The 17,518-nt window shown below is 29.0% G+C and overlaps 3 protein-coding genes across 3 annotated transcripts; all 3 read right to left on the reverse strand.

Moving 5' to 3' along the window:
• Positions 1-432: 432 nt before the first annotated feature.
• LOC114185585 (CASP-like protein 4D1) lies at positions 433-1,920 on the reverse strand. The gene is made up of 3 exons (XM_028073406.1): positions 1,612-1,920; positions 915-1,050; positions 433-816 (listed from the first exon to the last, which is right to left on the reverse strand). The coding sequence occupies exons 1-3, from the start codon at positions 1,797-1,799 to the stop codon at positions 625-627; spliced, it is 516 nt and encodes a 171-aa protein (XP_027929207.1). The 5' UTR covers positions 1,800-1,920; the 3' UTR covers positions 433-624.
• A 2,113-nt stretch (positions 1,921-4,033) lies between these two features.
• Positions 4,034-4,755, reverse strand: LOC114185920 (CASP-like protein 4D1). The gene is made up of 3 exons (XM_028073875.1): positions 4,586-4,755; positions 4,335-4,470; positions 4,034-4,228 (listed from the first exon to the last, which is right to left on the reverse strand). The coding sequence occupies exons 1-3, from the start codon at positions 4,753-4,755 to the stop codon at positions 4,034-4,036; spliced, it is 501 nt and encodes a 166-aa protein (XP_027929676.1).
• On the reverse strand, positions 4,087-12,200 carry LOC114185582 (uncharacterized CRM domain-containing protein At3g25440, chloroplastic-like). Its single transcript, XM_028073401.1, has 9 exons — positions 11,954-12,200; positions 11,738-11,844; positions 10,518-10,989; positions 9,673-10,074; positions 8,637-8,774; positions 8,400-8,503; positions 4,586-4,799; positions 4,335-4,390; positions 4,087-4,228 (listed from the first exon to the last, which is right to left on the reverse strand). Exons 2-6 carry the CDS (start codon positions 11,803-11,805, stop codon positions 8,438-8,440), a joined length of 1,146 nt encoding a protein of 381 aa, XP_027929202.1. The 5' UTR covers positions 11,806-11,844; positions 11,954-12,200; the 3' UTR covers positions 4,087-4,228; positions 4,335-4,390; positions 4,586-4,799; positions 8,400-8,437.
• Between the last annotated feature and the right edge of the window lie 5,318 nt (positions 12,201-17,518).

Genomic DNA, 17,518 nt, shown 5'->3' on the forward strand with positions numbered 1-17,518 from the left:
TCCTAATAATTCCTCAAAATATATATCTCTTAATTTTCGGTAAATTTTGAAATTAATCCATTTCAAAATTTTAGATTAATTTAGTCCTTCGTCTTTTGGAAATGCGTGAATTTAATTATTTTAATCAAATTTTGTTAAGTTTATTTGATATTTCAAACACGTTCCATAATAAGATTTGACTTAGCATTTAAAAAATGTGTCAAAACAACTCAAATACAATTATGAAATATGTACGAAATATCAAATAAATCTACCAAAATTTGATTAAAATGACTAAATTCACCTACTCAAGAAAAAATGACTAAATTAATACAAAATTTCGAAATGATCTAATATAAAAATTTTCTGAAAGTTAAGAAACTAAAAACATAATCTTGTATATAAAGTCTTAGAATGCATATAATGTATTATCAAATAAATATATAAAACGCATTAAACAAGAAAAAACATCCTATTCAGAAAAATAAAAACAATTACAATTTTGCTTCATATGATGGGAAGTGAAAGTACATAACAGAGATAAACAACGTTGCAACTAATCCATTGAATTGAACAACACCTGAATACTAAGTTGAGAAGGGAACAATAAGAAAGAATTACAAACTATATCATTGAATTTGTGCATCAATTAGGTTTCTTTGGCAAAGCAAAGGAAGTGAAAGTTGATGCTATGGCAGTGAACACAAATCCAATCAGAAGAAGGCTTGCAGAAGCGTTTGCCTTGTCAGTAAACGAGTTCGAGGGTACACCTCTTCCCAACTCTACTGTCAAACCAAATCCAGCAGCTGAACCCGAAATCATGAAGTATGATATTACCTGTTCATACAAATTAACAACACAATCATAATCATAATTTATTATTATTACAAATATCATTGCAAAAGCTTGATTAAGTGTTATAACATGACATTTACCTTGTCACCAAAGAAATCAAACAAATAGCCACCGTTACCACTTAACACACGGTTTCCTGATACCACAGTGAAGATCGAGAACGCCATTTGCAGCAGGTTATACGCAAATCCAATGATTATCGTCGATATCATATATCTGCATTTACAAAAACGTTAACAATTTTATTAGGTTTATTTGATGTTTCGTACGTATTTTAGGATTGTATTTAAGTTGTTTATACAATTTAACACATTTTTGTTTTAATGTTAAGTCAAATACTATTATGAAACACGCTTAAAATGTTAAATAAACTTAATGATTAAAAAGACTAAATATACGTATTTTGAAAGACGAATGAATAAATTGGTCCAAAGTTTCGAAATGGACTAATTCCAAAATTTACTAAAAATTGAAGGACCAAAAACATATTTAACCATAAAATTAACAAACAACAAATTACGTAGAATAAATTCTAACCCAAGATTATATCATATCAAAAAATAGACTTCAAACCTAACTCAACTCGTTAGAAACAGTGACTCTGATATCATACCAAGAAGTAAAATTTAAACTTAACTCAACCTTACAAAATCAATTTGAAATGTGTTTATAGTGACGTTTGAAATGTGTTTATAGTGACGTTGCATTTGTATTATAAAAGTCAAAAGGGTTTGTGTTATATAGATGAGAAAGTGTAGTATAATATTGCATGCTTACCGATAAGCATAGAAATCGCTAAACTTGATTTGTTCACCAGTGTCTGCATCAGTTTGTTTGACTAAGGCGATGAGAATGAGAGCAATGAGAAGGAACACAGAGGTTAAGACCCTCAGAAGGAGAAGCACAGTTCTTGATGAAGCTGTGGAGGAGTTGGAGGGTGTGGTATTCACGACCATCTCAGGCATTTTCCTAGTATTTCTTAAAACAAAAACCTTGTTTCTGCGAATAATTTAGGTGCAGTTTTTGTCCTTTTTATAACACTCAGAATGATGAACAACGTGTACTCTAATTCTGATCGTTTACTCAGAATGATAAGAACAAAGTCAATAGAACAAGTGGATGCCTAATGATTCCGAATGAAACGTAAATGATTGACTTGGAAACTGTTGGCATCTCACACCTTTCGTTACTTTGCTTATCATTTTCTGCGAAACCTCCATCACATTTCTTTGATATCATTCTTAACACTATACTATGCTTTCTTTACATTGGTTGACTTTGACCGTATTAGGCAGAGCTTGTCGATAATACACCACTGGACATTGATTTCAGAATATTTCATTCACACTATCAGATTCGTGAGTCTTTAACAAAATTTTTCACTAATTAATGGAATTAAGAGAATTTAAAATTATTTTCTGAATTAAAGTCGTCGGTATTTATGTAAAAACCAAAAATTTCAAAGCGTTGACTTTTAGCGTATGATGTTTTCGACTTTTGGACCTCCATTTTTAAGAATATTTTATGTTAGAAAAATGATATTTTGACAACTAAATTTTGGCAACTTTCTTTTATAATTTTAGGTGATATTTTTTAAGTGGTTCTTTATTTTTTCATTTTCTTATTTTTAATATTCTAAAATCACTTCAAAGATATCACATCATGTTATAAGAGTAAGTAATTAAAATTTAGTAGTCAAAAAATAATTTTTTAATAAAATCTAATTCTCAAACCTTTGAATGCCCAATCAGTGTGATGTGGTATGTAAGCTCTATGGGCTTTATTTATGGCATCCACACATGTGTATTTTCTTTTTCCTTCTTAAATATTTTCGAGGTTAAATTTTAGTTCATAATTTGTTATCTTATTTTAATCACATTTTAAATATTTAATAGCTTAGTCAACATTCACTTCATCTTATCAACGCAATCATATGCAGATTATAATAGTAAGTTCAATTAGAAACCAAACAGATATGAAAAATCAGTGTCTGTGTAATAAACTTCAATGTTAAAACTTCTTATTGATATATATATATATATATATATATATATATATATAGATAGATATATTTCTCTAAAGTTAGGATAATTAGATTATATTCCTTTGAACAAAGGAGAGGAAGGAAATATGTTTTAAAGAACTAAAGGCTAAGAACACTTTTGCAGGTCATTTTGTTTGATTATTTGGGGTTTGAGGATGTTCAAAATTATCAAACCACTCTAGTATGCTTCTTGGAATTTTAAGTTGATTAACCTAAAACTCGTATATATAATAGTTTATTAATTGTCATTTCGATATCTAAAAATATGTTACTATCACCCTAGTATTCCTTTTGAAATTTAGATTAAGGATAAAAAAAATCACGAAAGTAATATAATTTTTTTATAATTTATGAAAATAGATAATTTTTTTAAATAATTGTATAACTAAGTTATGTTTGTAAACACAATTTTAAAAAAATGAATTATACTTAAATTTAGTTAAAAGAAAGCGAAATTGTATTTACAAGTATGATTTCAGCTTAAAAAGTGAAGTTATGATTAAAGACATTATTTTAGTTTAAAAATAAGTGAATTTGTATTTCATAAATTTATTTTTTATTTTTTACCAAAGTTGTATTTGAAAGTATCCCAATTGAAAAAAAAAAAATCAGATCATTCATTAGATGCTACTTCCTTATAAAATCATGCTTTCCCACAATCCATAAGTAATATTTTTTTTAAAATTTATAAATTTTAATAAATTTAAAAAGAAAATTTGGCTCATTTAGCAAATTTCCTACAATTGATAGATAACACTTTCAAAGATATTTATTTAAAAATTGTCAGTTTGAGAAATAAAATAAAAATGTGGCGTGGTTCAAAAGTTAAAACGGTGGTATACTATTTTGTTCGCGAAACGTGAAGATTATTAAAGTCAGCATGATTTAATAACTTAATAACGAGAGTAGATGAGTATAGAAGCAAAAGCAAAAGAGTAAAAAAGAAAAAATCACTATGTTCAAATTCAAAGAACACAGTTGTTTCATATCTTCAGAAAGAGAAACACAGTCAAAAAGATATAGACAAGGTACAAATAAATCCATAATTGAATGACACCAACAAAAGAAATTGAACCATAGATTAACCATGGAAATAAGAAGGAATTTTAAATTTATAATCCACGAACATCACTATTTTTTTCTGCATTAAGCTAACTAACTATTAGTTTTCTTTGACAAAGCAAAGGAAGTGAAAGTTGAAGCTATGACAGTGAACAGAAATCCAATCAGAAGAAGACTTGCTGAAGCGTGTGCCTTGTCAGTAAATGAGTTGGAGGGTGCACCTCTTCGCAACTCAACTGTCAAACCAAATCCAGCAGATGAACCAGAAATCAGAAAGTATGATATTATCTGTTCATGCAAATTAAGAATGCAAACTTGTTTAAAATCTTATCAGATTTTACAGGAAAAGATTGATGAATATATATAACACTTTGTTATGACGTGAAATATCTACCTTGTCACCAAAAAAATCAAACAGATAACCACCATCACCATTTAACACACGATTCCCTGATACAACAGTGAAGATTGAGAACCCCATTTGCAGCAGATTATACACAAATCCAATGATTATAGTCGAGATCATATATCTGCATTTACAGAAAAGAGTAACTTTTTTTTTTTCACTTTTACGTTTCTTAGTGAATTTTACAATGAAGAGAATGGTTAATATATATATATAAACCATGCAATGAATATACTTACCTATAGGTATAGAAATCACTGAACTTGATTTTTTCCCCAGTGTTATCATCAGTTTGTTTGGCTACAGCAATGAGAATTAGTGCAATGAAAAGAAAGATGAAGGTTAAGACCCTCAAAAGAATAAGGGCAGTTCTTGAAACTGTGGAACTTGATGGTGAGGAATCCGCCATATCTCACAGCTTCTTCTTCTTCTTAGTGTACCCAAAAAAACTTCCTGCAAATTAATAAATCTGGTAAGTGAATCATTAGAACTTTTTATAATATCAATAACAGTGAACGTGAATGAACGTGTAGTGTAGCTAGTTCTCATTTAACAAGGATAAAAGTCAACGCCAAAGTAGAAGCATGAATGCATGATGATTACGAAAATGCTTGCATCACAGCACAGCAATAGCTAGCCAAATCCATTGGTTGACTGAACTGTGCATTTTGCTTCAAATGTTCTGAAAAATCCCAGTTTGATATTATTATACTATTACGTCACGTTGGTTGACCCTGTTTTTTCTCTAATGATCTCTTCCTTCTCTATCAATCACTCTCTTTATACCGTGACCAATGCAAGTGCATGTGCTTTGGAAATATATATCAATGAGATGATGTTGTGTTCAACATTTTGTATGTTGACTACCAAAGTTTGAAAGAACAAAAAAAATGTTTGTTATTTTATTTTTCTAGGTAATGCTCTGTTTGTATGTTTTCTCTTCATCTAATTTTTTTATTCTAAATTCCAGTAGTTAAGTTGGAAATGCTGCATTAACTACATAGGATCAGTTTTCAATATTTTGCTACTTCTTAGGATTATGTTCTTTGAATCATGGCTGGTGGTATATTAATTTTGACAATTTTTTTTTTATTTTTTGAAACAATGAAATTTTATATAGATATTGTAAAAGTAACTCAACATGTTTGGGTTGTAGCAAAGTCACGTGACTAGAAAATAAATAACAACGGCCAAACAAAATTGTTGAACCTTTTGTTTTCCGTGCATTGTTTTCTAAGGCTAGAATCATTGGTATAAGAATCAGCTTCAATAATTTGTGTATAAATATATTGTATATATTAGCATTACGTCAGTAAATCTAATGTTTTATTATAATATTTAAAATTTTAGTATTTTGATTGTAATTTTCTATTTTTCTTTATAAAGTGTATTGTTTTGTAGTTGAATAAAACATACAATTGGAAAGGCTAAAATATTTGTATTTATTAGAGATGGGAGCGTAATTATAAAATTATTTCTATAATGTAATATTCTTACTACAATTTTAGCTTTTTATTCAATAAAATTGATACTCAAAAATCTAAAACAAGCTCATAAATGGCCAGCAGGTCCTGCATGTACAAATTTGTGCACCTTCTCATATTATTTCTATAATGTAATATTCTTACTACAATGTTAGCTTTTTATTCAATAAAATTGATACTCAAAAATCTAAAACAAGCTCATAAATGGCCAGCAGGTCCTGCATGTACAAATTTGTGCATCTTCTAATAGTGGTCTTTGTCTTTGTCCTCGTGCATATAAATATATATTTATAACACACTTTGATATATTTTATTTGCATATATATATATATATATATACTCTTTTTTATTATCTGTGAAACATCATGAGTCCAAATAAATTATGGACTTCCCACAGTGTAAGACTCGATGGGATACAGAAGAATGTCACATAAGTACTATTATTACTTTTCTAATTTCATAATAAAATAAAATTCTAACATATTTCAATGTTACTGAACAAATATTAAAAAACTTTTTAATATAATTTACAACTTCAAAATCAGTGTGTATTTTAAGACACAATCAGTAAAAATAAATCAACAGAGAATCCATATTAGTCCGTCTGATGAAGAAAATATGAGGAAATCAACTAATGGTATCTATAGGACTGGATAAAAATAATTTAATTGAACTGTATTTAAGTTAACTGTATTGTTTTAAATTAAAAATAACTAAATTATTAATAGTAAAATTAAACTGTACTACTTTTAAGTTAAAGTTTAAAATACTGTACTACTTTTTAAGCTAAAGTTTAAAATACTGTATTGGAAACAGTTAAATGTTTATACCAATACAGTGAACTATAGTTAGATCTCTCTCCTCAATCTCTAAATTCCACGGTCCACATTCTATCACGCTCACCGATGCATTTTCTCCTCCGTTCTCTGTATATACCAACACTTTTCCTTTTTATTTACCTAGATAATATATTTAATTATTTATTTATATAATAATACACGCAAAAAATAATAATCACTTATGCTTCAACTTCTTTCTTTATATACTCAACCTGTATAATATATTCATATTAATCCTTTTTTTCTTTCTTTATACTCACAATTTAAATATATTATATTTATTAATGAAGCAAGATTCACGTGTTTATTCTTTTTCTTTTTAAATTTTAATTCATAAAATATGTTATTGTAATAATTGAGAAATTACGATAAATATATTTTGTTAAGATTTGATATTTTGACTCAAGTTTATTTTATTATTATTATTATTATTATTATTATTATTATTATTATTATTATATATAATATATATAAGGCATAATCACAGAAATTATTACCGGTATGATTTTCATGATTTGAAATCAAATTAACAAAACCAGAATATATTTTGATTCAGATTAACTAATAATATCTGTATATTTTTTAATACATGATTGGATGGAAAATGCAATTTAGAATAACATATATAATTACTTTATCTGTATTAAGTAATAAATATTTTATTTGATTGGGATGTTTAAAAATGGTTTAATTATTTTTATTTGAAACTTATTTTTTTATTCTTTTACCATAAATGATATTTTCCATTTTTTAATACTAAAAGAACTATAGTTAATAAGAGGAACACCTTTCTCTATACTTTTTAACGAGGATCCTAAAGAGCTTCATGAATTTGAGTAAGGTGAGTTTATATGAAAATTTATATACTTTTTAGTTGATACTTTATATGAAAGCCTAAAATATATATTTTTTTTTGTAGATATAACTTCTCAAGACGAAGTGGGATCTTCAAGTACAATTAATTTAGATGATTGAAGATGTATTAAGATGTATTAACATTTTGATGTTTATGGGAGAACCTACTGGAGAACCTATGTATTAAGATGTATAAATATTTTGATTTTGGTGTATTGAAGTATGATGCATATTTCAAGTATTATTTCCTAAGCACTTTCAAATTATAAACTTTATATTATTATTGCGTATTACAATCATATGTAATTAGTGCAATTCGGTTCAAAATAGTGTAATTCAGTTCAAAAATAGTGTAATTCAGTCCAAAATCAATGTAATTCGGCTAAAAAATAGAACAATTCAGTTCAAAAATTGTGAAGTTTATTCAAAATCAGTGCAATTCGATTCAAAAATGGTTCAAAAATAGTGTAGTTAAGTTAAAAATTAGTGCAGTTCAGTTCAAGAATATTGCAGTTCAGTTGAAAAATAGTTTAGTTCAGTTCTGATGTAGTGCAGTTCATAAAACAATTCAGTTTGTAATAATTCAGACGAACTGAACTGAAAAACATTTCAGTGCAGTTCATGCGAACTGTTTTTTAGTTCAGTGCAGTTTTTGGTAGTTCAGTGCAGTTTGGTTTATTTTGCCCAGTCCTAGGTATCACATGCTTAATAATACTGTCATTAATTTAAAACGATAACGTGTATTGTTATGAGGAACCAGTAACCTTTTCCTTTGTGACATCAGGATTTCAATCCTAATATGGACACTTCATATATCATGCAAAAGTTATGCTGACCTTAAACCACTTGAAAATAATGAAGGTTACAAATCTTACATTTCCTCCAAAGCCAACAAGATCAGGTTGTCTGAGCCTCATTTATGCGACATTTGGCGTCCAGCAAAATTAGAGTCACGCTTCTCCAATCCCTGACAAAATAACTACACCACGTTACAATGTGTTCTATTAAATGGTCATTGGAGCGATATGCTGTTTTAAAATTGTAAGAACTTATAGCTTAGTCATTCTTCTTTATAGGAAAAAACATTATTGTAGTAATATGCCAAAACTAACATCTTGAGTGGTGGTATCCTCTTTCCCTTTCCCAAACTTTACAAGGTGCTGATGATACTCTTCAAGCTCTTTCTCCAACCTTTCAATGAAATGACTAGTATGCTCAAGGGATTGTCCAAACCTATATTTTTCCAAGGCCTGGAAATTTTTCACAACAAAATAGAAACCGTAAGCCCATAAGCTTTATGCTCATACAACCCAGTGTTTTCTCAAGACAATGTTTTCCCAATAAAAACCCAATGAATCCGCACTTCGCAATTTTTAACTTTTCCAATTCGTCAAAGCACAGAAAACAAACACGGTGTCTACTAGAACAAGTTTATCTAAATTAAAAAAATAATAAAAAATTTAATCTCTCAATAGAAAACAAAAATTATAGTTGCGATTCACTAGAGTACATGAGGCATGTGAGAGAGCAAAGTGCTGGCATTACTATTGACTGCAATTAATTAAAAATATTACTGAATTATATTTAAAAAACTACATAGTCATTCTTATCCCCTAGTTTAAGGTCATCAAGAAAAGATAATTGCCATAACAACTTAAATTTATTTTATTTCAAAGGGTTTGATTCCTATACTATTCCAGCCCTCTAATATTGCAACATACATAACACAGTCTTGTACTCATGCTCTACAGCTCAACCTCAAGTTGAGATTATTTCTAAACTTCTAATTGTCAGTAGAAGGGATCAACAAGGGATACTTACAATGGCATCTGTATAACAAATTAACAAATTTCATTTTATTTTATTTCGGGTATGTCTGTGTCACCGTGATTTTAGGGACCCTGATATCTATTCTTTTTAGAAATGTCCCATTCGCAGGGATATTATCTTTTATCTTCAGAAAGATTTTGTTCTCACATAAGTTAGGATTCTAGTATCAGTAAAATAGGACTATTAGGTTAGTATCTCTTATCACATCCTAATACAAATGTCATTAATCTGAGTAGCCTATAAATTCAACAAAAATACCGTAATATATTTATCACCAAACTCATTTAGTCAATGAATAACAAATGCAACGTAAAATACCTTTGCTTTTGATAATGTATTTGGAGGAGACATTACTTCCGGTTGTGCGTAGTTCTTTCCACGGTAAAAAATGATGGTATTATTTGGCTTGATGTCAATCACAATGCCTTTGCTCAGTCGAGCAAGCTCTTCAGCATATTCATGCACTTGTCCTGGTCTGCAAGGCTTGCAGATAACCTTTACTGTTTCATGATTCTTCCAGTGAAGATGCATATTAAGAACTACCCCACCAAATACTCCCCGTCTCCCGACTGGAACATAATGTTTCTTTTTGTCACCTGTGCGCTTCAGGTAATGCCTTTCCTCCTCAGTTAATATTTCAGGATCAAATGTTTCTGGAGGGGGTTTTGGTACATCATATTTTCTCAGCTTCTCAATCAACCAAGCTTCCTTCCGCTTGGCCTGTAGAATTATAAGTTAAAACAAAAGACCCCCACATTACAAAATAAAAATTAAGGATGAAAGGAACAAAGCATCTTTCCAGCCTATCTGAGGCACTAAATCATGTCTCTTTTATTTCCTATTCAAAGTAATCATGTCTTGATGAAAAATATAGCTTCACAAACTTTCCCACATACAAAATACAATTTCATTGAGGAATTCATAAACAAATCCATAAGCAGCAACATTTTTGTTATTTCAACACCCATACAACAAAGAAAAGAAGCACATTAATTTAGTAAATATCATAATGATGCTCATACCATTGTTACCTGCTAGAAAACTGGAGCATGTCCAAAAACATTAAGGATAAAATCATAAAAGTAAATTATCAACAATGGAGACAATTTTGTTGCAGTGAACAAAGCTTTAAACTAAAACTTAAAGTTACAACGAAATCTAACCTTTTCAAGCTTATATCTAATTCTAACTTCTGGATTTGGGGAATTCATTTTTTTCTTAGCCTTCAAACGATAGAACCTAAGCTCGTTCACTTTAGCTTTTTTAGACATTTTAACTTTTTTGTTCTTCTGGCTCTTTTCTGTAGAATTAATATCATCGGACTTGTCCAGAGAGAACCTTACAACATCATTGTCAGTCTTCAGCTCAACTGATTCATTACTTATGTATCTGGCAGGAAGCCAGCTTCCCAGAATACCTTGTCTTCCAAAGATATTTGATTGCTGCATTAAAAGAAAACCTGACCGACAAAACAAGGAGGGATCTCCTGAAACATTCCTCAGTGTTCTGTAAATTCTTTGATGCATGCACTTGTGATTGTAAGGTCCAAAGGACCTGGAATATGAAGTCTTGGTATGGGATGACACAATACTCGGAGCATGTTCAACTAGACAGCATAACCAGAATAAGCGATCTCTGCAAAGTATGAACACAATTTGGTATTAAAAAATCAGGAGCACGAAAATAAGAGCAAGAACTATCCCAAAGATTGTTCTAATCCAACAATATTGTGTGTTCAAAAATCAGTGTAAGCATGTTCAAACAAACACTACTACGCTTTGTGTTATGTGGCAATGGAAGATCTCTGATTTTGATGCTATTGCATGCTAATAAAAAATGTTGAGATGGGCATACTATAGGTGATGGGGTCAAAAAAGAAGTTCAAAGAAAAAGGAAAAATACGAAAGAAAAACACAAACACATAAGCTAAGATAAAGACTCCCCATGGACTTAAAAAACCCAATCCATTGTGGTCCATAACTTGAAGCAGATTGCAAACATGCATAATATTCAGTGAGAACTTCTATCAATGATGTCCAGATTATCAACGTAAATGGAATGTGACATCACTTCTACTGTGTCAGTGATTGAAACAAGCAAGTGTTCACAAACTAGAGCGGAAGAAGTTGACACTTCCTGCTACGACTATTTTCTAATTCATACATTCAGAATTGGTAGATTTTAGGCATTGGTGGTTTAGCAAAGAAATTTCGGAAGGAACAAAAAAAGTAGATTATGCAGAGACAAGTAGGATAAAAAATGTCTACTACGAAACTTCTTGTCCTTAACAAAAGAAACCATGAGAAGGAACCCAATTGTGATTAACAACAATCCAGAGGATGAATCAGAGGTATCAATCAAAAGCAGATCATCGGATGTTGACCTCGGAAGCTTGTTTGTTGCCAGTGGTCCACGCCCAAGCTCAGAGATCAGTTTTGAGTAAAATGTCATCAAAGCTTCACAAGTGAGAGCTCTATAGAATGTATTTTCCTGTAAAAACAAGCATTTACATATACTAACTTATTACGAGGAAGAAATAAGAGCCGAATCACTGTACAAACACACCAAATAATAATATAGATATCACAATTTTCCTTTCCAGATTCTAAGTTAGCATAGAGATGCTGGCTGGATCAATGTGACGGAGGATGAAGCCTCTTATCGCCGAGGAGAAGGAGGCGGCGGAGGTTGTCGGCGTTGAGGGAGAAGCCGATTAGGGGCGACCAAAGGTCGCGGAGGCAGGGGGCGGCGAAGAGGGCGGCGTCAGCTGGTAATAGGCGGAGAACGGCGACGAGGGTGAAAGAGGAGCAGAGGAACTTGCGCTATGACAGGTGTCTATTTTTCCAATATTTATTTTGATATTAATTTTATTAAAACAGAGAAAATTTGTTAGAATTTTAAGTGTAACCTAGAAAAATTATGGATGGTTATAGGGAGTTTCCAAATCTTTATTGAGTTACAAGTGCTTTATATATGTAGTATGAAAAGAACTTTGTTAAAAAATTTAAAAAAAAAAACTATTAAAAAAATCACTTAATAAAATTTAAAAATTATTTATTTGAACACAAATTAATTATGTTTTAATGGAGCCTTAAAATTATGCTATTCAATTTAGTTCGATCTAGTTTGTCAATAATTAGTCATTTGGTGAATCAATTTAATCCAATTCCTTTATTAGTCAATTTAAAAGAAAAAAAAAATTGGTTCAATCGGACCTTAGATTAGTGGGTTTTAAAAGAACTATGATCTTTTACTTATTTTTTTCTTTCTCCGCTCTTTTCTTTATTTCAAAACTGAAATCAAATTTCAAATTACACGAAAAAAATCTTCACATTATTGTGAGAGAGAACGAGAGCTATAAAGAAATCACAAATAAATAAATAAACAAATATTGTGCATTTCTCTGATTCAACTTTCTAATTGTGTAAAATTATTGTTAAATTGCGTTAAAGTATTTTACGTATTTTTTTCTATCGAGATTGCTGAGTTGGATTGAATTCACCTATACCAAAATTTACTATTTTTTTAATTTAATTATGCTCGAACTAAGTTAAGTGATGAACTTTGGGCCACAGGTCCTAGTTTTAACTATTAAATATTAATTATTAATTACCTCATATAAAAGGTAAACATTATTAGTTAATCACTAATATTAATATTTATATTTATATGTAATATTTTATTAGACAAAAAATAATTATCAATCATTTTTAACTAACTGTATAGTTTAAGAATTATTGTAGACAAACATTTTGTAACGGTCTTTAATATCTTAGTGGGTGTTGAATAATGAAAGGGGCAAAGACCTAAGAGAACCCCACAGCAAGGGACACAAGGTCCTGCAATCCAGAAATGTTGAGTTAGAGCCCACTTAGAGAATAGTTTTTGGGCCTATTCTTCTCTAACCCATCATTAAATACTGGGCTACCCAACATTTAAGCAAAAACTCAAATTAAGATAGCTTTTAACAAACTATAATTAAAATTAAGTTATTGATGAAAATTTTAAATATGTAAAGTAGAGCGTGTCCATAACACCCTTCACTTCCCTTTCCTTTCTCAAGTCACACTCTATCACAACAGTTTCCACATGCCATCTCACACACCAAGATCAATACTTTTTGTGTTTTTAGCCATTAAATGAATACCAACAATTAGAGTAATTAGAAATATCGCCACATAAAAACAATTTAATGATTTACAATAACTTATACAATGATATCACTGCAATATAACTGGATAAAATTATAACGATGATGATGAAAATATGGAATATTTTGTTGAATGAGAAAAACAAACTTTATTACAAAGATAAATGAAAAAGCAAAAGGAGGTTGACTATATGGAAGATTCTCATAAAGATATGGAGGCAAATCTTGTGGAGTATAGTGTAACTTAACTTCTTTCTCACACCTAAAATCCTTAATTAAATAGGTTTTTTATCTTCTTATTTTAAATACTATTTTCTTTTTATTAATTTCAATTGAATGTATCATAGCTTAGAGGATAGTAAGATATTGGAAGTCTCACATCAACTAGAGATAAGATCATTTCATAGTATATAAGTGATGTGCAAATTTCATCTTACAAACCGATTTTGTGATGTGTAATTAAATTTAAAAATTAACTTATAACATAATATCAGAGTCTATCCTACAAGTGCAATGTTCATCTTATAAATTGATTTTGTTTTTCTCTGAAAATCAAAGTTATAGTTTTGATTCGTTATAATTGTACTTAGAAATTCAAAAGTATAGGTAGTGATAATGTATATACATGTATCTATGGAATCAAGTCACGATCTTATCTCAAAATAAAAATAAAGATTTGATGCAAAATGCGCATGTGTTCCATCTTCCATGTCCTTGTCCATGCATGGTTGTGGGGCTGTCCTAGCATCATCATCATCCATCAAAGAACAATGAAAAAAATAAATAAATAAATATAAATATTTTTGCATTGATTATGTAAATCTGAAAATGGGTGTAGCTTTTGGTGTTATCCTTTATTGGAATTATCTGAATAAGTAAAGCAAAGAGTCCCCCCCTTTCCCCTTAGCCACCATCTGTATTCTGCCACAGAAACTACATGTCTTGTCCACCATTTTCCACCATTCTTTGTCCCTAACATGTCTTCTTCTAACATTTCTTTATTAACTTTTGCAAATACTATATTTTTTAATACCTTTAAATTGGCTGGGACCTTTGCTTCCAACATATTCAACTCTAATCAAATATTCTATCTTTTGGATTATATATTTATGACTATTTTTCATTAAATTAGATACTAATTACTAATTATTTTACAACTAATGTGAAATTGAATATCAATATTGTTCCGGTTTGGAATCTAAAGGAGACGAAAATTAAGAATAAATTATTCTTCTAGCTCCTACATATATAGATATGTGTTTTTCCTTTCTTGCAGTAGTTTTGATTCCAAAAAAAGGGTCCCCATCTCTTTTTCTTTTCTTTTTTATATAAGTCTCCTACCTACCTGATTTGTAAAAAAACGTATTAGTGTGGCAAAATATCAGCAATTGATTCCTATATTTTTGCTGGATATTAAATCTCTCTCTTTTAGGAACGAACTAACCACCTTGGCCCAAATCTTGCTCGATCCAAATTCTGCTAGGCCTGATTCCTACTTGTCCCAACTCGGCTCAAATCCTGCTCCGTCAAAATCCTGTTCAACCCAATTCTTGCTCGGTCCAATTCCTGCTTGGCCTAAATTCTGTTCGGATTCCTTGCTCGTTACCTTGGCCCATGACTGGAACTCGTCATTTTATCGTCATTTTATGATAAATATTTATCGAGTCAAAATCAAAATGAACATGTTGAGGGAGGTCATTCCCAGAACGGTATATATTATGCGCATATGACATTCTATACATTCTTACAAAAATTGTTTTCATTTGTGGGAACATGATGTATTACTTCTATTTATTTATTTTTTTTGTGTTATGTCTAGTTGTCGAGAGAAAAATATATTTGAAGTAACAAAATTCTTTTAACTCCTTTGAAAGGATACATATATATTTTTTTTTTTATGAATCTTTTAGCAATCTTACTTTAAATACTTGAATTGATGTAAAGATTATACATGGCTCTTTCTGTAAATATTTTAAGCAATCTTACTTCGAATATTTAAACTAATGTGGTGATTGATATTATTTGGCTTAATCAGTATTATTAACATATTTCATTTGAGTTATGAAACTTTTATCATTCTATATATTATCTAAATTAAGACAGTATTTCATTTCAAAATTCTTCGTCACACTTTCATATAAACTATATAATTATTTTGAATTATTAACATGAAGTCACAATAACTCTCTTGCTCCTCATACATATATATATATATATATATATATATATATATATATATATATATATATATATATATATATATATATATATATATATATATATATTCTCTTAAACAATTATAATATTAGATATAATTAGTTGTAAAACCAATTTAATACCAGTTTATCACCATAACATGATAGTTTTCCTATACATTAACTTGATATAGGGAGAGAACAAAGTTAAGTTGAATATTTATTTACTTAATACATTTAAGAAACTCATTTTGCATACTCAAAAATCAACAAATAAAAACGCAATAAAAAAAATAACCACGTAATTTCTCTACTGATGTGTAACCACGAAAAAGATGGAATGCGTTCAAATCGATCACAAGGCTCGATAAATAAATTTGATTTAATTATATGTCTAAGCCCAAATTTAATTTAGCACAAAAGGATCATAATTTAATAATTTGTGTTTAAAATACAAAGCTCAAACCTATTTGAAGGCTATAGTGGCTTAGGTAAAAAAAGAAAAAAATTCAATTCATTCATCGAACTTCTAAAACGAGTCTAAGTTTAGAAACCTACTTTGCATGATTTTTTAGTAGGTTAGGCAAAAATCAGATTTATGTTTCAATCAGGTTAAAAACCTTATATTTAATTATTGTTCAAAATTTCAAGTTCAAGCTTGGTATCATGAGTCTAATAAAAACTTCCTAGATTCATTTCACACTTCTAAAATAAAGTTAGTTAATACTGGTTTTGTGGGTTATTAGGTGCATATTAGGGCATGATTATTAAATTAGACTAAGAAAATGTTCAAATTTAGTTTGTGCTCAAATTTTACATTGAGTTGGTTATCCAATGTATTTTGTCATTTTAACAAAAGATGAAAAATGAAAGGTAAAAATAATTGAACAAAAGGTTAAAAAATTTAAAAATACTTTTGAAAACTTAAAATTGGAGCTTTAAAACAATTTTCTATTTTCAAAGTGAGTTATAATGCAATCTTAAAATTCGTTTAAGAATTATTTCGACATTTTTCGACTGAATTGTGGTTTTCAAACTTAAGTTTGAATATACTGAAAACTTAATCAGGTTCTAAGTTGTTGGAATTCAATCATATAAATAAACTCAAGTGTTTGATGAAAAAAACTACGATTTATATAATGTGAATAATTTGAATTTATATTTTTGACGAAATCTGACTTTTTTTATATTAATATGTATTTTCTTGAACAAAAATCTTTAAGGTTTCTTTCTCATGTGGGACCTAACTTGTTTAGACAAAAGATTATTTTTTGCTGTTTATATTTATTTATTTTAAAATAGAATTATCCAGTATATTATTATATAACTAACTGTCAAAAATAACTTAATATCTTCTTTAATTACTTTTATTTCAATATGATAATAAGTAGTAAGTTTCTTTATTATCTTTAATATATTGTTTCTACCATATATATATATATATATATATATATATATAGTTTTTCTCTAAACTTTATGATAAAAAATTTACTACGGAATATTAGTTTAAATGCAAGAAGTGACTAAAATCATTACTTATTCAGTAATTGAAGTTTTGAAACCAAAAATAACCATTTCAAATCTTAACATCAATACATGGTTTAACTGTAATAAATGTTTTCTTCCTAGTTATCATGAGTTAATCTTTAATATGACATAGAAAATATTGGATTATAAGGTTTGAAGAGCTAAGATATCAAAATGGATTAAAACATACCCTTAAACAATCTTAATTCATTCTGAATTTGTGTCAAGTTGGATTAGAAAAATGATTTTTTTTAATTATAATTTGAAATTCAACTTATTTACTGAACTAAAT

The sequence above is a fragment of the Vigna unguiculata genome, chromosome 5 (assembly GCF_004118075.2).
Source record: "Vigna unguiculata cultivar IT97K-499-35 chromosome 5, ASM411807v1, whole genome shotgun sequence".
NCBI lineage: Eukaryota > Viridiplantae > Streptophyta > Magnoliopsida > Fabales > Fabaceae > Vigna > Vigna unguiculata.

Bases quoted from the DNA above. Each gene is read 5' to 3' on its own strand.
- LOC114185582 (XM_028073401.1), bottom strand. From the start codon at position 11,805: ATGACATTTTACTCAAAACTGATCTCTGAGCTTGGGCGTGGACCACTG. The intron at 10,990-11,737 runs GTCAACATCCGA...CATACTTTGCAG, and splicing joins GCAACAAACAAGCTTCCGAG to AGATCGCTTATTCTGGTTAT. The intron at 8,504-8,636 runs GTTAGTTTTGGC...AACGTGGTGTAG, and splicing joins AGGATACCACCACTCAAGAT to TTATTTTGTCAGGGATTGGA.
- LOC114185585 (XM_028073406.1), bottom strand. From the start codon at position 1,799: ATGCCTGAGATGGTCGTGAATACCACACCCTCCAACTCCTCCACAGCT. The intron at 1,051-1,611 runs GTAAGCATGCAA...TTGTAAATGCAG, and splicing joins AGCGATTTCTATGCTTATCG to ATATATGATATCGACGATAA. The intron at 817-914 runs GTAAATGTCATG...TTGTATGAACAG, and splicing joins TTGATTTCTTTGGTGACAAG to GTAATATCATACTTCATGAT.
- LOC114185920 (XM_028073875.1), bottom strand. From the start codon at position 4,755: ATGGCGGATTCCTCACCATCAAGTTCCACAGTTTCAAGAACTGCCCTT. The intron at 4,471-4,585 runs GTAAGTATATTC...CTGTAAATGCAG, and splicing joins AGTGATTTCTATACCTATAG to ATATATGATCTCGACTATAA. The intron at 4,229-4,334 runs GTAGATATTTCA...TTGCATGAACAG, and splicing joins TTGATTTTTTTGGTGACAAG to ATAATATCATACTTTCTGAT.